At 44.2% G+C, this 23,093-nt stretch overlaps 3 protein-coding genes across 3 annotated transcripts; 2 read left to right on the top strand and 1 right to left on the bottom strand.

Annotated features, from left to right (window-relative positions):
- Positions 1-2,157: 2,157 nt before the first annotated feature.
- Positions 2,158-2,919, top strand: PHETA2 (PH domain containing endocytic trafficking adaptor 2). The gene has a single exon (XM_063115614.1). It carries the CDS (start codon positions 2,161-2,163, stop codon positions 2,917-2,919), a length of 759 nt encoding a protein of 252 aa, XP_062971684.1. The 5' UTR covers positions 2,158-2,160.
- A 1,733-nt stretch (positions 2,920-4,652) lies between these two features.
- Positions 4,653-8,445, top strand: SMDT1 (single-pass membrane protein with aspartate rich tail 1). The gene is made up of 3 exons (XM_063076013.1): positions 4,653-4,927; positions 6,271-6,411; positions 8,186-8,445. The coding sequence occupies exons 1-2, from the start codon at positions 4,742-4,744 to the stop codon at positions 6,406-6,408; spliced, it is 324 nt and encodes a 107-aa protein (XP_062932083.1). The 5' UTR covers positions 4,653-4,741; the 3' UTR covers positions 6,409-6,411; positions 8,186-8,445.
- A 1,158-nt stretch (positions 8,446-9,603) lies between these two features.
- Positions 9,604-15,846, bottom strand: NDUFA6 (NADH:ubiquinone oxidoreductase subunit A6). Its single transcript, XM_063075791.1, has 3 exons — positions 15,665-15,846; positions 10,521-10,636; positions 9,604-9,805 (listed from the first exon to the last, which is right to left on the bottom strand). Exons 1-3 carry the CDS (start codon positions 15,801-15,803, stop codon positions 9,674-9,676), a joined length of 387 nt encoding a protein of 128 aa, XP_062931861.1. The 5' UTR covers positions 15,804-15,846; the 3' UTR covers positions 9,604-9,673.
- Between the last annotated feature and the right edge of the window lie 7,247 nt (positions 15,847-23,093).

The following is a 23,093-nucleotide window of genomic DNA, read 5'->3' as shown; positions in this document are numbered from 1 at the left end:
TCGCTGTTCTTGACGTTTTTCACCATTGTGTTTCTCTTCTTCTTGCCCTCGTATTAACCTTAAACTTATTACTACCAGCAAGCATAAATTATATGTCTGACTCAAAATTGAGACGGCAGCGATTGTGGTTTCAAAGTGTTAAACAAACTTTATATATTTTTTAACTTTGATTTAATGATTCTCATATTTCTATAGGCAAGAACCTATTGTTCATTTGGAAAAGGAATAAAGGATATTTGAACAGCTTTATCATGCATGTACTTAATATAGCGGCTGTGTGGCCCAATGTAAAGTGTCAAAGTGCACAGCACCATCCCTCACAAAACCAGGTGCATTCTAAATTCCATCTATAATCTTTATTTTTAGGAGGGAAAGTTGTGCATCATATGTTTTTGTCCCAATATCTTACTAAGATGTTTTTATTTAACTTAGGACACCAATGAGTAACAGGGTTTCTACGCATTCTTTCTCAGAAACTTAATTCTTTTTATAGTATCTTTTTCCTTTAATTCCAACCATTCTCTTACCATTAATATAATCCCCTGTAAATGACGTTTGCCAACTTAAGTCATATTTAGGACATCCCCTAGGAGGGTACCAAATTTTTCCTTACCCCATTTTATAATCCATATAACCATTTACCCAGATGGTGAGAAGAGGATGGGGATTTCTATTGTTTATTAATTTCTTCGGTAAAAACAATTGCTCATGGCTACTCATAAGGTGTTTTGAAAACATCCGTTGGTGTAATAAATTGACTCAAAAGGGACACTTTGGAATTGTTCAGTCTTCCCGGATCTTTTGTGGGATAATCTAATTTTATGACAACAACTGTTTGTGTGTCATTTTTTGCATTTTTTGAAAACTCAGAAAACTGCCACACTGACCAAAACATCAACAGAGAAAGCAAAGGCAGCACCACTATGCCGAGGCCGAGATCTTTACAGTGAAAGCAAGTGCTGGTAGCCGTGGCCCTGCCAGCAGCTCTCCTTCCGGGGCCTTGCCAGCTCGGAAAGGGCAGCCCAAGCTATTCTTTTCAAGACCCCGCCATGGCGTGGACCGCACCACATATCTGTGGGTTTGGGATCCGTTTCAGCCCAGCTTGGGCCAGTTTCTTTGGATTTTAAAAAGCCACGTCATCCTGCCATACCTCCTGGTCCGATGCAATCACATTATCCTTCTCTCTGAGTCCTCTGATATCCAGTTTTTTGCATGATCCTTACAATATCTCTTTGAGAGGCCGACCCGTGGCTCACTCGGGAGAGTGTGGTGCTGATAACACCAAGGCCCCGGGTTCAGATCCTATATAGGGATGGCCGGTTCGCTCACTGGCTGAGCGTGGTGCTGATAACACCAAGACAAGGGTTAAGATCCCCTTACTGGTCATCTTTTTAAAAAAAATTAAAAAAAAAAAATAAGTAAAAAAAACAATATCTCTTTGAGAGAAAAGGCAGGGAAGACGAGCCCATTTCACAAATGAAGACACTAAGAGCTTCAGGGATACAGTGAGTGGGAGTGTCTGGCTAGGCTAGGGCCTGGAATCCTCACAGCGCCCATTGTCTAGCTCTTAATCCTGTTCATGACGCCAGTTGTAACACTAGGCAATTATGCTAATTGTTGTGGCTCTTTTACCTGCTGGTAATCCTGCACCGACTGGGCTGAAGGTTGAGCTAGGGCTGGGTCTGGAGCTCCCAGACCCCTCAAGCCCATTCACAGACTGCGTCACAAACCCTTCACATGCCAGGCTGGGTCACTGGACTCCTTCATGCAGGTCTATAAGCTAGGCAACTGGCCACACGGTCCTTGGAAGCTGCAGGTCTGGAAAAACATGGCCATGCAGAGTGGGCGCCAGAGGCAGTAAAACACCAGCCAAAGCGGCGCCACCTTGCAGGTGCTCTTACTCCACCCACACACAGTGTTTATGGAACCACCCTCAACCGGCTCCTTGCAGGCGCACTTACTCCACCCACACACAATGTTTACAGAACCACCCTGAACTGGCTCCAAGGCGAGGGGAGCCTGACCAAATTGTTCCATTTTCCAACAGGGGGACTGGGGCCCAGGTCATCTCCAGAGCCAGTGCTCTTCCCCAGGGAGTCACAGGGACCACCTCCTCTAATCTGCTGCCTCTTCTTTCTCCTCACAGTTCTTGTGGGAGCCATGAAGCTGAACAAGAGGAGTATGGCCCACTATGCACTGAGCGACTCCCCAGCAGACCACACAGGCTTCCTGCGCACTTGGGGTGGCCCAGGGACCCAACCCACCCCAAGTGGTACTGGTCGAAGGTGCTGGTTTGTCCTCAAGGGCAACCTGCTGTTCTCCTTCGAGAGTCGTGAGGGCCGGGCCCCACTGAGCCTGGTGGTGCTGGAGGGCTGCACAGTGGAGCTGGCTGAAGCCCCTGTGCCTGAGGAGTTTGCCTTTGCCATCCGCTTTGATGCCCCAGGAGTGCGCCCACACTTGCTGGCAGCAGATGGGCCGGCTGCCCAGGAGGCCTGGGTGAAGGCGCTGTCCCGGGCAAGTTTTGGCTACATGCGCCTGGTGGTCCGAGAGCTGGAGAGCCAGTTGCAGGATGCCCGCCGGAGCCTGGCCTTGCATCGCCGCTCATCCTGGAAGGCCCAGGCTCCTGACCACTGGTCTCCGGGCCTGGGGAATGGCCACTCTCTCTCCAGGGATTGCAGCCCTGTGGGCTTGGTTGAAGAAGAGGGCAGCAGGCCAGCAGGGCGGAGTTTGGCTGAGCGGGAGTTGCAGGGCCCTGCCACCCTCCTCCTAGGCAGGGGGCAGAGCCCCGTGTCCCCTGAGACCTCTTGCTTCTCTACTCTACATGATTGGTATGGCCAGGAGATCATGAAACTGAGACAGGGGTGGCAGCAGAGGGCCCGGTGGAGCCAGCGAGAATGTGAGGACCAGGATAGGGCCTGAGCCTGGGCCCTTTGAGTTGTGCCCCTGTTCTGCTGGTCAGGACGTCAGGGCCAGTGCTTTTTCAGGAGTTAAATGTTTACTCATTTCCAAGGTTGCTTTTGGGGGGGTGGCAAAGCTATCTCCTTCTTGCTTTTTAGGCCTTCCCTATGTTCCAGACCCACCCTTGTGCCTAGAGGGGACTGAGGAATCATTACTTCCAGTCTTTTTATTTCCTGAGGCCCAGAGAGGAAAGATGCTTCATCAGCAGCCACAAAGCACGTCTCCTGACTCGGTGCTGGACAGCCCCTCTTTCAGGGGATGTTAATGAAAAGGAGGAAGTGGGAAATGTTACATGGCCATAGGCCACCCTATGATTGACCACTCTATAACCACAGTTTCCAACACTGGGAGTCCTGTGTGCATTTAAATATCAGAAGTTATTGGCTTGAGGGGATGACATTATCAGAGAAAACGGATTTTTGTGTCATAGGGATTTCTGGAAACTCACTCTTCCTGAGGGGGGTAGGAAGATTGGGCATGGGACCCCCACTCTGCAGTTTGGGTAGGGCCCTTTTGTCTTCAGCCAATAGAGAGATTTATTCTGCTCAGAAAGTGTTGAGGCCCCCATCCTCTCTCTCTCTGGCTGCCCTGTCAATAGATGGTGCACAACTTTGCCCTGGGAAGAACTGGTAGCTGTTATGTATCAGCAGAAACCCTTTCTGTACTCTGCCCTCAGCAGCCAGCTCCTGGAGCTACAAAGTGGGAAGTTAAAGAAGAGGTGGAGAGGCAGTGTGGCTCCCTGAGGAAAGCCAGTTTGTTACTTCGGTTCTCAGTGCTAGGCATTCTAGGAGCTTGGCCACAGGATTCCTGGTACCCTGTGATAAACTCTTCTGTCCTGGCTGGGTTCCCAGAAAGGTGCTCCTGCTCCTGAAACTGCTAGTGAAATCACCTGGGAACTCTTTAACAGTCCTGCTTGTCACCCATGATGTACCTGGCAAGACCCCTCATTGCTGCTCTTCCCAGCATCAGGCCGTGTTTTCTTTTTCTGTTGTTCTGGGAGGCAAAGCGGCTGGGTCGACAGAGCCAGAGGCTAGACCAGCCTGACCCTAGGGATGTGCTGGCATTGGCTGGTGGGGAGAGACAGAGCCTGATTGGAGACACGCCATTCCCAAACACAAAATTTGCTCCTACCTAGCGTATCTCCCCCTTACTGGTGCCGTGGGCAGCTGACCAAGACCCAACTAGGCCTAAGGCTGAGGCTCAGAACCTCTTGTCTCCGCGAGACTGAGATGCCGCCCAGGGCCAGGAGCCAGGACCCGTCCCCACTGGCTTGTTTTCCAGGCCTGTTCAGGAGCCTCGCGCCCGCTGCACTTTATTTTATACATAGGTACTACATGCCTTTGTTATCTTTCCTATTGTTACAGTGTTTTTTATATGATTAAAACACTAAATAAAGTATTTTTCATTATTAGTCATGTCGATTCCTTAAGTTGATTCCAACAGTCAGCTGACCCCTGCTCTGCCAGGCCCCAGCGGTCGCGCCGCGGGAACAGCCACGGACGCCGTCGCACGCACCACCCGCGTCTGCCCGCCCCGCCCAGCAGCGCCCGAGAGGACGGGGAGTCGGGGCGTCGGCGGCGTTCTCGTGACGTCATCACGTCGGGCCAGTGACAAACGCCTCTTTCCACCGCCACAGGAAGTGGGAGCACTGCGCAGGCGTGAGGGCCAGGCTTCTCGTGTGCTCCCAAGAGCCTCGCGAGGCTTGGGGCGGCGTCCTTCCTGAGGGCGGCACCCGGGCCGAGCGGAGGGGTCCGGGTGCGCGGGCGGGGGAAGGAGCTGGGAGATGGTGTTCCGAGCGGCCCGCTGGCTAGCGTTGGCACCCGTCCGATCTGGGGCTCTCCGGAGAGGGCCGATCTTGAGGAGAGGTGGCGATGTCTCTGCCGTATGCGGCGGCTCAGGTCGGAGCCCGGTACCGTCGAGGTCAGTCATCGCTACCCGCAGCGGCGCCATTTTACCCAAACCCGTGAAAGTGAGTCTGCTTGGAGGCGGGGCGAAGGGGCTGAGGCCAATCACTGAGGGGAATGTGTGCGGACCGACGCTGATTGACAGGCGCAAAGGCCAATCATACGATCGCTTTAGACTGGAAGGCGGACCAAGGACAAATTTTTGCGCTAATTGTTGCTAATTTTGACAGGTGGGAGGAAATGATTGTTTAGAACTTCTTATCCAGGTGGGTAGCTGGAGACAGAAGCTGGGGGGCAAAAGCTGAGAAAGACGGCATTTTGCATTAACTTATTATGAGAGATGCGGTACCCTCTCCCTCTGGAGCCAGAAGACTGGGCTTTGTGCATCCGGTTTAGACAAGTCATGTAATCTCTGCTCTGTCTGCCTCATAGAGTTGACGGGATGAACTAATGAGTTGTGAAGGGGCAATTGAAAAATCAAGGGCCAGAGTGGTGAAGCCAGTATCCCAGGCTAGCAGCCGAGTTAGGTCTGGCTGTCCAGATTTCTTGCTGGTACAACCCCATCCAGGTCCTATTTTTTTTCCACCACTGAACGCTATGACATGCCCTCAGTACCCTTGGGTTTTTCTTAGGAAAATGGAAACAGTCCCTTTGCTTTTTGACTGCAGGGATATGTGGGAATTACAAAACAAAATTAAATTATTTTAAAGCTAGTCTGGCCTATGCTAACAATTGACAGCAGGGTGGTTTCACAGCAAGAAGCAGGAAGGTGCAGGGTCCATGGAGGGAAAGAGCTGCCTTATAAAAAGGCACATCTGAAAAAAAAATTTTTGTTTTAAATTTCTGGAATATACAAGAGAAAATGTTGATGAGATTTTACTGACACTCCTCCAGTCTATCTAAATAGTCTTTTAGTGTAAAGACATGCCCACTTTTCAAACACACCTGTTTCTAAAATTTAATGGTGTAAAATCAAATTTCTCAGGAAATAGGAAACCTGTTAATGAACTGTATAGAAAATCCCTTCACTGTACATCTTTCTGCAATCTATTTTCACGTATTTAGTATCTTCTTCAAGTAGAGCTGACCATAGTACAGCCCTTTTAGTACTTTCTCACCTGCTTGTGTATCTGCAAGTAATTAGCATGTTGTGCCCTTATTTTTAGTTGTCTAGAAGGCCTTATACTTTTTTTTCTCAGTATCCATTATGATGTCCATAACAATCGTAAACTTTACCTTCTTTTCTAAGTAGTTTTCTTGTTCTGAATTCTTACAAGGCCTTTAAAATCAGGTTGCTTATGGTGGGTCTGGGGTCCACAGGAGGGAATGCCCCTGAAAGGGCCAGGCCTTCTGCGGTCCTGCCAGAATGGACTCTGGGGCTCACAGCCACCACTCTGACCCTCTACAGATGTCCTTTGGCCTTCTCCGTGTGTTCTCCATTGTGATCCCCTTTCTCTATGTTGGGACACTAATCAGCAAGAACTTTGCTGCTCTGCTTGAGGAGCATGACATTTTTGTTCCAGAGGACGATGATGATGACGACTAACAGGTAAGACTTGTTTTTCCCCTAGATGAACCAGGAGGAGGAAGCAGGGCAGAGCATCTGATCTGTGTTGCAGTCTGGCCTGGTAGCAGCAATGGGACACTTGGGGCAGAAGCTTTAATGAATTGACCCACTGTATCAGTCCATTTTGTTTTGCTATAACAAATACCTGAGACTGGGTAAATTATAAAGAACCGAGTTTTATTTGGCTTACGATTCTGTGACAGCTGCATCTGGCATGGGCCTCAGGCTGCTTCTACTCAAGGCAGAAAGCGGCAGGCAGCCGGCAGGTACAAGCAGATCACATGGCAAGAGGAAGCAAGAGAGAGAGGGGAAGTGCCAGGGTCTTTTAAACAACCAGCTCTCACAGGAACTAACAGAGCAAGAACTCACTCACTACCCCTACTCCCCCAGGGGGAGCATTAATCCATTCATGAGGGATCCGCCCCCATGACTCGAACAGCTTCCAGCACTGCCACACTGGGTATCAGAAATCCACATGAGTTTTGGTGGGGACAACACATCCAAACTCTATCACCCACTTAAGTGGCTAATTTTTTTTTTCTTAAAAGATGACTGGTAAGGGGATCTTAACCCTTGACTTGGTGTTGTCAGCACCATGCTCTCCCAAGTTAGCTAACCGGCCATCCTTATATAGGGATCCGAACTCTTGGCCTTGGTGTTATCAGCACCATGCTCTCCCAAGTGAGCTACAGGCCAGCCCTAGTGGCTAATTTTTTGTTTGTTTTGTGGCTGGTGGGTGTGGGGATCTGAACCCGTGACCTTGGTGCTAACACTGCACTCTAACCAACTGAACTGACCAGCCCTCTTGCTGGCTAATGTTTTTATTTTGCCTTTTCCCTGTGTTGGATGAGGGAAACTGTCGTATTTATTTACAAATTCACTGGGGATCTTTTAATTAGGTCAGGATCCCAGTCAGCCTTTTTAGTTGCCCTTGATGTACCCTCATTCAGTCAACCCATACATTTTCTCAACACTATGCCTTACATACCCACCACTAACAGCTTCGTGTCAGCAGTTCCATATGGAAATTTAGAAACTGCAAGTCCTCACCCGTCAGCTCTAGTTACCAAGCTCTGTTCCAGTACAGCCTGTGCATAGCACCACAGGCTGGCTTATCTACTGCTCACAGACCCTTTCCCCAGGAGTCCCAGTCCTCTTCCCATTCACCTCTCTTGTGTTGACTTCCTGTGCTCTTAATGTGGGAGTATTACTTTCATAGATAAAGAAGGTCCTGACTCCTTAGCCTGGCATTCAAGGCTTGCCATGATCTTGTCACACCTCTTATCCCAGTCTCATCTTCCATATTTCCAACCATGCCTATCCCCAGTATTCACCATTTCTTGAATTATCCACACTCTTACCCATCACCAAGCACTGGCACATTGTCCCTCCCACATGGAAGTCTCTTTCCCACTGCTCTGTCTTAATTCCATTCACTCTTCAATGTCTGTGATGACGTCTTCTTCATTCCCCCATTTGAAAGTGACTGCTCCTTCCTAAGTGATCAGTACCTCTCTCACAACACTTAAACACACACACACCAAAATTCTACTAGACAATGAGCATCTTGCTGGCAAAGAACATGTATTTTATACTTTTGGACCCCCAGGTCCTGGCCTATGATTGTATGAATAAATAATCCTACTCAAAACTGCCTTTCTCCTGTCATGTTTGGTAGAACCACTCTGTAATTCCCTTTTGGTATGTAGGAGGACTGCTCTGTTGTCCAATTCACTGCTGCTTTTCTTTCCTACAGGACATGGAGGAAGTACAGAAAGGAGAAAGCACTAAACTTAACAGATGGTGATGCTCTTGGCCTTTCTTCCTTCTCTATCAGCAGAAGGGCTCATGGAAAGCCCTCAGTCTCCCATGTCCAGTGAAGTCTCCTGCATGGTCTGTGACCACAACCCAGATCCCCAAGCTCTGGGAGGTTCTTTGAAATGTGCTCTCCATTGAACATTGGAAAAACAGTCAATTATGAATAAACATAATAAATATCAGCTGTGAATGACTGAATGATGGCTGAAGTTTCTCATATGTGCAGGCCTATCTAGTTGTTGCAGTTTGTTTCTGTTGTCTCTTCTCTATCAGAGAAACATAGGCCTTTGATTTACAACCCAGGATATCCAGGTCCCTATGCATTCACAAAGGTAGATATGGGGGCTTAGGGTCGATTTTCATTATTTACAAAAGCCCGAAACAAACTTTTCCCTTAATAAAGCTGCACAGGCTGACTAAAGCCTCGGGCTTTTCTTGTGTTCGATAATACTGTGCCAATCGTGAGGAGCTCTGATTGTTAGTTTACCACTACCTAAATAGAATGATTCTTTCAAAACTTGGGTCCCTTAGGTGCAAAGATAATAAAGGGATCCTTGGTGTTGAACTCTTCAGGGTGACTGAACCTCTTTCTCCAGCATTTGGACTATCCAGGGAAGGAACAGAAAAGACCACCATTCAAGCAAACAGAGATCAGTTCTTTAACCTAAGTTGACATTTATTGTCACTTAGAGTTACACCAGAGTTCACACACACAAAAAAAAACGGTAGGAATATCTCTGTTCTGTGTGTGCACTGAACAGCTGTGCCCCCTAGCAAGATGTCTGAGTAGGAAGTTAATTTCATGTCAGCATTTTATTTGGCAGCTGGCCTGATTGGGGATCTCAACCCTTAACCTTGGTGTTATCAGCACCATGCTCTCCCAAGTGAGCTAACTGGCCAGCCTGTCATTTTAAAGACTAGTGCTTGTTGCAAGTAGAAGGGCTGGGCCTCTGAGCATCCATTTTCTTCAGAACTCAGGGAAAAATAGTCCATCTTGTCAACTCTACTTCTGTGCCTGTTAGTGCTGCTTTGATCCCTCTGACAGCAAGAAGTGGCTAATTTTGGAGATTCTGTGCCCTGACACCGTGTGCAATTGTGAAAGTAGTAGAAACACAACTTAATCAAAAAGTTATATCGCCTCATAGTTAGTGACAGTTTCTGAGCAGATGGCCTCATCCCCTCCTGTTTACTGACATGTAAGGCTCTGAGAAAAAGATTCCAATCTAATATACCGCAAACACCACACTTCACAAAAAGAGAATGAATGGATGTTGTGTATACCAAGACCCCATTTGTTCAGGCAAAAAGTGAAGAGTCTGCAGAAAACTGGTTCACAAATGGAATTTTATCACAAAGTGACCATCATATAATGAGTTTATTTGTACTCTAAAATAAATACCAACATGCACTTTTCCACTTAGTGACTTCATGGGTCATGGCCAACATAGAACTTGGACAGAAAATCCTTTGGCCTTGGCACTTCTGTTTCATGGAAGAACCGCATAACATGCGTCTGCTGTTTCCATACTTTAATCGTTTCCTCCAGTTCCATCTTTCCCTGTACAAGTGAGGAGGGAGGTCATCAGTCAAAGGAGTCGAGTCGAAGGAATACAACACTGAAGAGCAGGAGTCTATTCTCTATTCAGCAGTGACCTGTTGAATGACCTTGGGCAAGTAACCCCTCTGTTTAGGCCAGTTTCTGCATCTGGAAAATGAGGTGGTTGGGCTAAATGATCTCTGAGGCCTTTCAAATATTCTTTAACTCTGTGGTTAACTGGTCCCAAGAGGAGAGACTCCAGGTTAACAGGCCCCCACCTCATGACTGCCTAACCTCACTGGCTTAATTTATATTTCTGCTTAACATTTCTTCCATGTTATTTACTGGTCCATGCTGAAGCTCCCATTGATGGTAATGTGACTGGCCAGGGAGACAGAATCAGGTCCATGATTTAACCCCATTCACACAGGACTCATAGCCAATCTGCCTTCCTCTTCCAGCTGTAAGCTGGCATCTGCGTGAAGCAGTAACTTCCAGGAGATGAGGTTCAAGAAGACTTCAAACCTCCCTGTGTCTTTTTTGTTATAAAATGCAAGCCCCAGTGGATCTTCCCCTGAACAATCTTATAATCCATTTACCAGATGTTAACCTGCAAGTTCAACTACTCCTTCGAAACACAGAGCAACAGTTGCTGAACCAGTAGTTGCTATTTAAACCTGGAGAAACACTGGACAAGTTGGCCGGTGTTTTAAACCAGTCAGGGAGGACAGGTTACCTTAATGACCAGAAGATCAACTACCCTGGGGTCTGTGACATGGGCATTCTTCATAAACATTTCTCGGACTTTATCCCGTCCCTGTTTCACAGTGATGTCTAGCTGGAATAAGTGCACTAGGAAGAAAACATGATTCAGGGTAGAAATTATATGGTTAAAATGCTTTTAAAAATTTGAGCCAACAGATACTCATTGAACATGTACAGGTCACCCATTCATTCCATTCACAAAGTGTGAGATATAGCGCTTGCTCTGTAGGACCTTTTGTTTGGGGAGACCACTGCATTTGAAGAGGCAGTATACATAATTCAAGAGTCTGAACAACCTGTGTTCAAATCTCAGCTCTGTCACTTATCAGCTATATGATCCCGTCTAAGTTACCTTCTTTGTGCCTGAATGTATCTATTTATCAGTGAAATGAGTATGGTAATAGCACATATAACTCCAGAGCTGTTCTGAGGATTCCATGAGATAATGCGAAATGCTTACAACAGTGCCTAGCATGGAATAAGCTCTCAATAAATGTAAGCAATATTTTTAAATAGAACAATCAGCAAGAGGATGACACGGTTGAAATGAATGTAAAATGAGGTGGCGTAGGCTTAAGTACCACATGAACTTGGAGTTGAGGGAGACTGCTCAGAGTCTGTGCAGGTAGGAAAGGCTTCAACTCAACAAGCAATACTGTATTAGGTTACTTGAGGGAAGAAGAGAGAAGTTTAAGATGTAGCAGCCGTTCTCTAAGTCTTAAATTCTGATGGGAGGAACAGCCATCCATGAACGCAAACATAAAACCACAATATTGAGCAATCCTTAAATAAGAGCCTAAAACAGTGGCACAGACTCAGTGACGTAGAACTTCAGATGAAGCATATGAATGGATGTCCTCTGAAAATTAGGTTTTGATCATTTGTATTCCCACCCTCTGGCAAACTCAGCCTTCAGTGCATTTGTCAGTGACAACAAGGGAATGAACAGGGCCTTGTGTGGTAGGTGGAATATAGACAGGGTGAGAGAGGCACATTAGGCTGAGGGAACAGCATAAGCAAGGCTCACAGGCTAGAATGAGCAGTGTGATTAAGGAGACCACTGTACTCATTTGATTAGGATACGTTGTGTTGCGGCCATTCCTGTGACATGGGTACCCTGGTCTACAGAGCTATCACAACCAGCTCTGAAAACCATGAAGGCCATTTAGTGACTGAATCAATCAACAATAAAGTTCGAATCTTTAATTATACTCATAATTTAGTGACAGTGATAGTGATAGAAAAATAAAGCTTCTGCTGAGGGAAATACCATGCTATGTTGCAAAGAAAAGAAGGTTTCTGACCCAACTAAGGAATAAGCGATAGCAGCAATCTAATAGAACTGGAATCCCGGCTTGATAGGTAAATGTTAGCAGAGAAGACCACTCACACTAGAAATAACTTAGTGTGTCCAGTGGTGAGCAGGAAAGTAGGCTCTTATGCAGAGCCAATTATATACATCTCTTCCCAAACCTGCCTTCACTGACTTCACTTTGGTAGCTTACTATCAACCATGTGGGAGTATTTATATCATAGAAAATGGCAAACACAATACATTTGGGTTTTCCTTCTTGAGAGCTGGTCACCAGGATTAGTATCATATTAAGAATTTCAGGAAACAGCAATGAAAGGGACAATAAAAAGACAAAGAGATGCAAAGACAACTGCTGACTAACATGGAACCTGGAATTTAGAATCTTACCACTTGGGAGGAATGAGGCCTAGAGCACTGTGGGGACTTGCTCCAAGTCATAAAACTGATCTCTGGCATAGAGAATCCAGGTTTTTGTCTGTTTTTTAAAATGTACAATCTGGTGGTCTTTTAAGGAAAGAAATATGAGAAATCTTCCCCTGCTATGAGTGCTTACATTTCCTGCATTTTTATATTAAATTCCCGCCCAGTCTTAGGAACAAAATCATGGTGCCTCTAGGCATACTTATGGGAGCTGGTGCCCATCATCTCCCATTCCTCATGATCTGAACCACAGTCCAAGGCACCGAGCGTATGAATCTTCTCCTCAGCAAAATGTTCACAAGCACAAATGCAAGGTTTTCCTCACAATTTCAGGAGATTACAGATCCCCAAGTACCCATCCTCCAGGTTAAGAACTCTTGTCTCTATAGAGACAAATCCCATAGTTTTGTCCCAGGGCCCCTCCTCCCATCCCAACCCCCTGAAAGCACCCATCCACCAGAGAGAAAGGCTGCAGGAAGGAAAAAGAAATAGCCTAACTAGCCTGTTGAAATGCTATTTTGGTCTAAATCAGGGTCCTCAAACCACTGATGATTTTGCTCCCCCAGAACATTTGGTAATGTCTAGAGGCTTCTTTAGTTGTCACAACTAGGGGGAGGTGCACCTGGCATCTAGTGGGTACATGCCAGGGATACTGCTCAGCATCCTACAATGCACAAGACAGCCTCGCACAACTAAGAACTATCCAGCACAAACGTTGCTGTTGAGAAACCCTGGTGTAAATCAATTCCAACTGTTCTTTCTCAACTGACAAATTCCTGGCTTATTTTTTGAATCCTGAATATTTAAATTTCAATTTGAAAAAATCTGAGAAGCTCAAAAGGAAGATAAGGAAATGCCCCTTTTGGATGAAAGTGACTTTTCCACAGTCTCTGTGTTCTTTCCCAAAAACATTGCTAAGGCTGTGCTGAGTCTGGAAGGCTCTGACAAATTAGGAAGGATGACACTGATACAGTTCTCAGCTATTTGCTCCAATTCATTTTGGCAGCATTCACACCAGGCACTGGGCGATCCTTAGAGGGAAAGCAGCACTGCGTAAAGAAAGAGAGCCTGGGATCAGGGGTCATACAGGCTAGGTAAGGTCTCCAGACCATTACAAACTTTGACCTTGTCTGGGGTACAGTCATTTTCAGCCTGTTTTTTCATCTAAAAAATAGGAAAGAAAATAACCTCTAACCTAATTCCATTACAGGAATATAGTGAAAAATCAAGTGACAATACCTTGTAATCAGTAAAGCATGATACAAATATTGGTTATTAATATTTTCAGCACTTCTCTCCAATCCCTCTTTACACTTTGGGTTTAATTATCTGGTCATATGCCTATCTCCCTGACCAGACCATAAGACCCTTGAAGGCAGCGTTGTTTTATTCACTTTTGTATCTCTAGGCATCTAGAGCTGACCCTATAGCACAAGAGATACGCAATGAAATGGAAATTAAATGAATGAACTATTTCTATAGAAAGTCTCCTATTATCTTATGGCCAGCAAGCAGCATGTAATATTTTTTCAAAGGAAGGATTCAAAGGCAGTCCTGTCCCTGTGCTCCATGCCCAACTGGGTCCTGGGAGATTCAGGGAAAACTACAGTAGGAGCTAAGAGGTTTTAAAGTTGTACAGTCAGGGTCTGAAGTCTACTTACTAATGGTGTGACCTGAGACAAGTTTATGTGCCTCAGTTTTCTCATCTGTAAGTCAAGGGAACAATTAGAGCCCACCATAAAATAAGGCAGTATAAAGCATTTAGCATAGTGCAGTGCCATATGTAAGCATTTCAGTAAATGTTAATTATCACCAATCCTATTACTTATTCCCAATACTTCGTTTGGTTCCTCAGCCAAAGTCCTGGTGCTGGAGAGCATGACACCATGACACTGACCTCAGTAACTTAACTGACCAGCTACAGATCATTCTTCTCCATAAGGGTGTAGCCTGACCCCTTCTCTTTCCCCCTACTTCCTCCCCTGCTCTGTAGGATCCTGGAACCACCTGCCTTCTTTTCCTCCTCTCAGGATCCTTCTGACTCTGGGATTATTTTCCCAAACAATATTTGAGGAAGGTCCTGGGAGGGAATGGTTTGGAAAAAGCTGAGTCCCGACAGTCAGGATACTTAGGTTCTATCTTCAACTCAGCCACTAATTTTTTACCCTTTACAAACCACCCTTCCTGAATCTGGGCCTCATTTCCCCCAGACGGACCTCCCTCCTGCAACAAGAAGAGGTTCTGGGCATTCATAAAAGGATTCTGCTAGGCAAATGTTGTTTTTAAACATCTGAATTTGAATGCAACGCCCCCCCCCCCACTACTATCCTAAATGCCTGTCCCTGGAAGCATCTGAATTTGCAGTCCATCAGATCACTCGAGATCCTCCCTCCCTAGTATCAGGTGGGTTTAAGTTCTGGTTTATCAGCAATCTCTCAAAAAGTCAGCCAGAGGACAGGGCCTCTGTGGAGCCCACACAGTTCTTGTACATCAAAGAACTAGGTTTTGCATGGAGACTCCTGCTACGGTAAATGCTTTAAATAACAATAACGTTAATAACAAAAAAAAGGCATTACTGATTTACTGAACGACCTCGGGAAAGTCACTTCCCTTCTCTGGTTCAGTTTCTTTTTCTTTCTTTCTTTTTTTTTTTTAAAGTTGACCGGTCAGGGGATCTTAACCCTTGACTTGGTGGTGTCAGCACCACGCTCACCCAGTGAGCAAACTGGCCATCCCTATATGGGCTCCGAACCCGCGGCCTTGGTGTTATCAGCACCACACTCTCCCGAGTGAGCCACGGGCCGGCCCTCAGTTTCTTTTTCTGTGGGGGCTGTGGGAACTAGATGATTGCTCAAATCCTACAGCCACTTTGGTTATTAAACTTAACATGGCTGGCCCGTTAGCTCAGTCGGTTCGGAGCCTGGTACCGGACAGCCTCCAAAAAAAAAAAAAAAAAAGAAAAAAAGTTTAAAACTTAATGGGAGTTTGTAAATATATTCTAGAACTCTGGAGTTGACTTGGGGCTCCAGATCCACCAGAAGCTAGCCTTAGGCGCGTCACCTCTCTTCCCGGTGCCTCGCTGCCTTACCTGTAAAATATGTCATTGACAGTCCCTGCCCTCCCTCCCAGGCCTTCTGTAGAATCAAGGGGGACAAAAGAGACCAAAGCGCCGTACGGAGGCTGGGAACGGCTGTTCTGACCCCGGAGCCGCTGCCAGGTCGGGTTCACCAGAGACTCGGATGTCCCTCCTCCCCTGAAGCACCCGGAGTCGCCTATGCCCAAATCAGTGACCTCAGCTCGGCCCCTGGGAAATCCGGGCCGGGCTGGCTGCGACCTTGGGCGGCTGCCTCCCGGGCCCCGCGTGCGCGGCTGCTTCTCACCAGTGTTTGGCACCTCACGGTACCAGGCGCGGTAGAGCTCGCGCACCCTTCGCTTGGCCTCGTTCATGTCTCGACTGAAAATGGGCTTCACGGAGGTGCTGGCCGCAGCCGCAACCCGGTGAAGACCGCTCGCCGCCATCTTGCTGAAGAAACCACCTTCCCAATCCTCCCCCTCAAACCGTGCGTGCGGACAGAGGGCGAGTGTCTTTTCTCATTGGCCAAAATGGAACGCCACTCCTCCATGCCCCACGGGTGGGCGGGAGGATAGCCCTGGGGCTCTCCGATTGGCTGGGAAGCCCCTCTGTCTAGGGAGAGTAGAGCCGCTGGTCGGAGCCGCGCACGCGCCTCTGTAGAAACGCTGTTCTGCGGTTGGGCAACCTAACCGTCGCTCTGAGGGGCTGACGGAGCCGTTAGGGAGCCCTCCGGGCCCAAGCTGGCCGCTAGGAGGCTTGCTGGCGCCCCGGCCGCTGGCTCCAGTCCGGCCCCTCAGGTATCCAATCATTCCTTGGTAGCGCCCGTTGGCGCGCAGGCCTCGAAGAGTTTCTCTGTCAGTTCCCCGGGCGTGGGCTGCAGTCCCTCCGAGGCGACGGCTGAGGCAGATCATGGCGCCTGAGCTGCTGTGGCGCTGGCCTGGCCCCTCGACGGCTTCGGCTTTTCTTCAGCAACGGTATATGCATAAATATGTATATAATAATTATATAATTATGTCATATATGTATGTATAAAATAAACCAACTCTTCCGTAGCGCGATATAGATGTCAAAGCCTTAGCTTCTTGGCGCTTCTCCACAGCTCCGGGATGTAGGTTATAGCATCAGCCCATTTCAGACAGACACTTGCATCCCAAACCCTGGACCTCTGGGAAAAGCAGCCCAGGATCTTGAAGCTGGAAGGAATCTTAGGTCGTCCATTCTGGGTATCTCTCTCTTTGCGGGCGTTTTCCCAGTGAGGTTATTGCTGCACATCAAGGGAAACCTAGAAGTGTAAGGGAAAAACAGCTGACAGGCCGTGCGCTGCATCTTTTATGTAGTCTCGTAGCTCAGGTAGGTACTGTTAGCATCCCCATTTTGCAGGTGAAGAAACTGAGGTGGTGTGGAATGTAGGTCATCTTCTACGTTAGGTCACCCCCCTGCCTGACACCTGCCTATGCGTCACGGTCTTTTTCTGAAAGTGCAGTTGACAGGCACCTTTGTGAGTACTGGAGAAGGAGCAGGGGCCAGGGCTGAGCTTAGCTCTGGGGACCCTACCAGCGTGGCGTATGGCCCTGTGTCTAGCCCCCTCTTTCCTGTTTTAAAGGGTAAAAAAAATCACTTGTCTTTCCCCCCCCCTTTATTATATTTTAAAATGTGTTTTTATATTTAAATGAGTTATACAAAAGAGTGTAACATGTGTAATTTTTAAAGCATAATAATAAATGGAAACTTTTGATTCCCAGTACCAACTTAAGTTGTAATATAGTTAAGGTTTATATAAAGTGTAGGTTGTCCCTGGTAGGCACATTAACTTGTTTAAACCTCACAACACACCTGTGAGATAAGTGTCAGTATACCTATCCCACAGATGAGAAAACTGAGACACAGAGAAACTAAATTACTTAACAGCAGTGGATTGAAAACCAGGCAACTGGCACCAGAGTCTGTGCTCTACCTCTCATAGGACCTATAGAATGATATCTACTTCTAACCCAGTCCATGCTCCTCCAGAAGTAACTACTACTATGATTTATTGTTTAACATTTCTTTTTACTGAAAAACAAATGGCTTCTAAAACAACCCATAAACTTGGAGAAAATATTTGCAAATCATATATTCCATAGGAGACTTGAATCTAGACTATACGTATAGACTTTTGCAACTCAGTAACAAAAAGTAAACAGGCCAATTGAAAAATGGGCAAGAGAAAAAAAGGGCAAAGGTGACAACATCAAATGCTGATGAGGATATGGAGAAAAAGGAACCATTATTACTGGTGAGAATTCAAAATGGTACAGCCACTTTGGGAGATAGTTTGGTGGTTTCTTTCAAAACTAAGCATACTCTTATCATAGGATCCAGCAATTGCACTCCTTGGTATGAGCCGAAAACTTATGTCCACACAGAAAGCTGTACATGTATGTTTATAGCAGCTTTATTCATAATTGCCAAAACTTGAAAGCAACCAAGATGTCCTTCAGTAGGTTAATGGATAAATAAACTTTGGTACAGTCAAGCCATGAAAAGACATGGAGGAACCTTTTTTTTTGGCAGCTGTCCAGTACTGGGATCCAAACAAGGAAACTTAAATGCATATTACTAAGTGAAAGAAACCAATCTGAAACGCTACATACTGTATGATTTCAAAGATATGACATTCTGGAAAAGGCAAAACTATGGAAACAGTTAAAAGATCAGTGGTTGGCAGGGGCTGGGGGGAGGGAGGGATGAACAGGTTGAGCACAGAGGATTTTTAGGGCAGTGAAACTATCCTGTATGATACTATAATGGTGGTTCAATGTCATTTTATACATTTGTCAAAACCTTTATGATATACAACGCCAAGAGTGAATCCTAATGTAAACTATGGGTTTTGGGTGACAATGATGTGTTCATCGCTTGTAACAAATGTACCACTCTGGTTTGGGATGTTGATGGTGGGGAGAAGCTATGAGTGTGGGGGGAAGGTAGGAGGGTAGGAGTATATGAGAACTATGTAGTTTCCACTCAATTTTGCTGTGAAATCTAAAACTTTTCTAAAAAAATTTTTTTTAAATAGGCAAAGGATTTGAATAACCATTTCCCCAAAGAAGATATACAAATGACCAATAAGTACGTGAAAAGACACTCAACATCCCTAGTCATTAGGGAAATGCAAATCAAAATCATAAAGAGATACCATTTCATACCCACTAGAATGGCTAGAAGAAGGAAGATAGACAACAGTGTTGGCAAGGATGTGCAGAAATCGGAACCCTCATATATTGCTTGTGGGGATGTAAAATGGTGTAGCCATTTTAGAAAACTGGCAGTTTCTTTAAAAGTTAAACATTGACTTATCATATGATCCAGCAATTCCAATCCTAGGTATCCACTCAGGAGAAATAAAATGAAGTGAAAAGACTTGTCCACACTAAGACTAGTGTGCAAAAGTTCGTAGTAGCATTATTCACTATAGCCAAAAAGTGGAAACACCCAAATGGCTATCAACTGATGAGTAGATAAACAAGTGGTATATCTATGAAATGGAATACTCTTCAGCCATGACGAACCCTGAAAACATTATGCTAAGTGATAGAAGCTAGATACAACACATATGTTTCATATCATATGAAACAGCATATTTATATGAAGGGTATAGAAAAGGCAAATCAATAGAGACAGAAAGTACATTAGTGGTTGTCAGAGGCTGAGAGTGGAAATGGGGAGTGAAAGTAAAAGGCATGAGGTTTCTTTTTAGGCTGATGGAAATGCAATAAAATTAGTTTGCAGTGATAGTATTGTTGGGGCTCAGAAACATACGTCAAAGTGTTGGCCTAAGAAGCAGCCTCAGAAGCAAAGTCTGTCTCTAACCTTCTTCTGCCCTCCTGTCTCTTGTCCCTCATTCTCCCCTGTGCAAGCCATAGAAAGTAGAATTCCTCTTCCTCAAGGTGGGTCACAGAAACCAAAACTCCTTTTCCCCAAAGCCAACCAGGAAGCCTAAAAATATTACTCTAGCCTTCCCCTACCTTTCTGTGTAACAGCTGGCCATAAAGAAAGCAAGAACTCATTCCAGAAGGGTCCTACCCCATACCAATAGGTAGGAACGCTGCACAGAGAGGCCAAGAAGAATCTGATCAGATAGGCTTTGCTAAGTTTCCACACTCAGTCTGCTAACATTAGATCATAAATTTTTTTTGTTCAATCACATTTCTACATGGATGTCCCTGCTTCACAGAACCTAAGCATAAAAATGGACAGTGTTCCCTGTATCTTTGGGTCTTCATTTTGAAGGCTCCCATGTCACATAAAACTATAATCACATAAATTTGCTATGCTTTTCTCTTCTTAATCTGTATTTATTGTAGAGGTGTCAACCATGACCCTTTATGAAGCGGGGGGGAAGGGAGCACCCCCTTTCTGCCCCTGCAGTGTAGACCTTTTTAAAAAATACTAAAATTCATTGAATTGTGTACTTTATATTGGTGGGGCATAAATTTTATCGTATGTAAATTATATCACAATAAAGTCATTGGACAAAAAATGGCCTCTGTGACTTTTCAAATATGTAAAGTTCAGTGTATTTTAGCTAATGGTGCCTTCTTGTTCTTGTGACCTTAAAAAAGAAAAAGCCCTGTTTTTCCTTATTAGAAAGAATGATTTTAGAAAATTGGGAAAAGAACAGCACAATCCAGAAAATAAATATCCTCCATAAAATTAGAGACAATGTGGTATATGGTAAAAAAGAATTTGGGCTTTAGAGTCAGACCCTGATACCAGTTATGAGCTGTATGTCAAATTACCTTTCCTCTGTGAACTTGGTTTCCACATCTGTAAAATGGAGTTAATGGTGACTATCACACAGCGTTGTAATGATTAAATGAGATAATGTATATGATAGTAAGTGCCTAGAAGAGTGTCTGGTGCACACAGATACTTGATAGATGTTACCTGTCTTTTGTGTACTAGTCAGATTATGAGAATCCTGTTAACTTTAGTCTCAGTCCCTACACTTTACACAAAGTAGATCCTAGTGACCAAGAGCCACTGCAGGGAGGCAGTCTTGTTCAGGGGGGATGGTTGGAGTGCAGTCAGAAGATTATCTTGAAACTGTGTTTGCATCTTAAACTCTCATTTTTACTTACACTGTAATTATGGATTAATACAAATAGAAATTTCTAAAGATGCTTTTATGTGCATTTTATCCAGTATTGAGAAATGTCAATTTTCTGTAACAAAGAATATTACTATTTTTGGTGAAGGGTATTTATATACAATGGGATGAGGAACATCCTTATTCATGTGTCATTCACGCCTGCTTGAGTATTTCTCTGAAATAGATAACTAGAAGTAAAATTACTGAAGCAAAAGCTATGTGCACTTTAAACTTTGATATTGCCAAATCGTCTTCTCATCAGTGATTTAAAGTCCTGTTTTTCACATCCACTCCAACGTTTAATATCATTAGTTTCAAATTTTTTGATATAAGGGGAGAAAATAACAGCTCCTTGCTGTCTTAATTTTTATTACCAATGAAATTGAGATTTTTTTTATGTAGGCATTTGTATTTCTTTGTATTCTTTGCCTATTTTTCTATTTTATTATCTTCTTGATTGTAGGAATGCTTTTTATAGTTTCTATATTAATCCTTTGCCATATAAGAGGATACCTCAAAAAGTTCATGGAAAAATAGAATTAAAAGATAGTATGAATATTTCCAAGAATTTTTTTTTTTTTTTTTTTGTAGCTGGCTGCTACAGGGATTGAACCCTAGACCTTGGCGTTATCAGCACCATGCTCTAACCAACTTAGCTAACTTAGCCCTCCATGAACTTTTTGAAGTACCCCCATATACTTCAAATACTTATCCCACTTTTTGTCTGTCTTCAACTTTGTTTATGGTTTTGTCATATAGAAATTTAAATATTTATATAGTATAAGTATTTTATGTCTTATTTTAAGATCTTTCTTATCTCAAGGTTACAAACATGTTCTCTTTTTAATACTTTGATTTTTAAAAACATTTACCATTTTACATTAGTTCATCTAGAATTTTTTGTGCGTTTATTTTATGTTTTTATTTTTAAAAATTATTCATATTGTTTATTTAATCAGGGTTTTTTTGAAAATTGCTATCATGCTACTTCCCCTAGTCCTGGCTGCTGTTCTTTTGAGGGATGATATGCTGGCCCATTTATTGAAGCAACATATATAATCTAGCAAGATACATGTCAGTCAGGCTTTAGGTTGGAGCCAGGCCTGGCAAATATTTTTCAAACAATCTTGTCTCCATACTTTCATCCTGAGGTGGAACTATTGAGAGTTTGATGGAAAAAATGCGAGTGAGATATTGGGTCCTGTGAGAATCCTTCTTTTTGTGCATTTAAATATTGTATATAGGAATCAAACTTTTTTTCCTAAATGGGTAACCAGTTACCCTAACGCTTTTTCTCATACAATTAAACTGATGTGTTTTTATCATATTCTAAGAATCTGTGAACACATAGGTCAATTTCTCTTCCATTGAATTGTCTATTTTAGTTAATACCACACAATTTTAGTGCTAAAGGTTTAGGTATGTTTTGATATCCCTAGAACGAGTCTTATTTTTCAATTTTTTTTGGCAGTTTTGTTCATTTTTAAATTGCATGAATTTTAGAATCAGTTTGTCACTCTTAAAAAATAATCTCATCAGGATTTTGATTGAGATTGCACTGAATACAGTTGCATTCAGTATAAAAATAACATCTTTATACTGTTGAGTCCACTAAACATTCTTCTAAACATAGTATGTTTCACACATAGTATGTGTATGTATATACACACCCTAACAGAAACACAAAACCTCTGGATCTGAGGAACAGAGCACTTGTTACTCAGAGCATGTTGTGCCTGTTCCCCACACTAATTCTATTTTCTGCTATGTCCAGTTTGCTGTTAAACCTATCCAGTGAGTTATTAACATCAGATGTTATACTTTGTGTTCTAAAATGTCTATGTTATCTATTGCTATGAACCAATAACCTCAAAACTTAGCAGCTAAACACAACAAATATTTTATTATCTCATGGTTTCTCTTGGTTAGAAATCCAGGTGAAGCTGAGCTGGGTGCCTGTTGCTTAAGGTCCCTCTTGGGGTTGCAAACAGTTGGTGCTGTGGTGTCATTGAAGGCTCAACTGGGGTGGGGAAGTAGAGAGCACGAGTGCAGGGCTGGTGGTGGTATCCACTTCCAAGTTCACTCACATAGTTGTTGGCAGGTCTTGCTCCCTCATCACACTGTTCTCTCCACAGGATTGCCTCAGGACATGGCAACTATTTTCTCTCATGGTAAGCATTCACAGAGTGAGAGAGTGAGCATCCAAGATGTAAGCGACAGTCTTTATCTTACTTTAGAAGTGACATCTCACTTCTATCACATTATATGTTTTAGAAGTGAGTCAGTAAATCCAGACCACACTCAAAAGGAGGAAATTACACAAGGGTGTAAATACCAGGAACTGGGGATTATTAGGGACCATAGTAGAGGTTGCCAATCAGAATGTCTTTGATTTTTTTTTCCAGAAGAAATCATCAGCAAGTAGAACATCTTTGATTTTTTTACAGATTCTAATTCTCTGTTGAATCCTTCTCTTTATCTATTTTGTCTATCTCTTTTACATCTTTAACATAATATTTGTATTTATTTTAATGTTTTTATCTGCTAGCTCTAATATCTAGATTATCCCTGGGTCATCTTCTACTCAATATTTTATCTCTTA

The sequence above is a fragment of the Cynocephalus volans genome, chromosome 12, assembly GCF_027409185.1.
Source record: "Cynocephalus volans isolate mCynVol1 chromosome 12, mCynVol1.pri, whole genome shotgun sequence".
NCBI classification, from domain to species: domain Eukaryota; kingdom Metazoa; phylum Chordata; class Mammalia; order Dermoptera; family Cynocephalidae; genus Cynocephalus; species Cynocephalus volans.
This window is presented reverse-complemented; position numbering and strand designations above follow the sequence as displayed.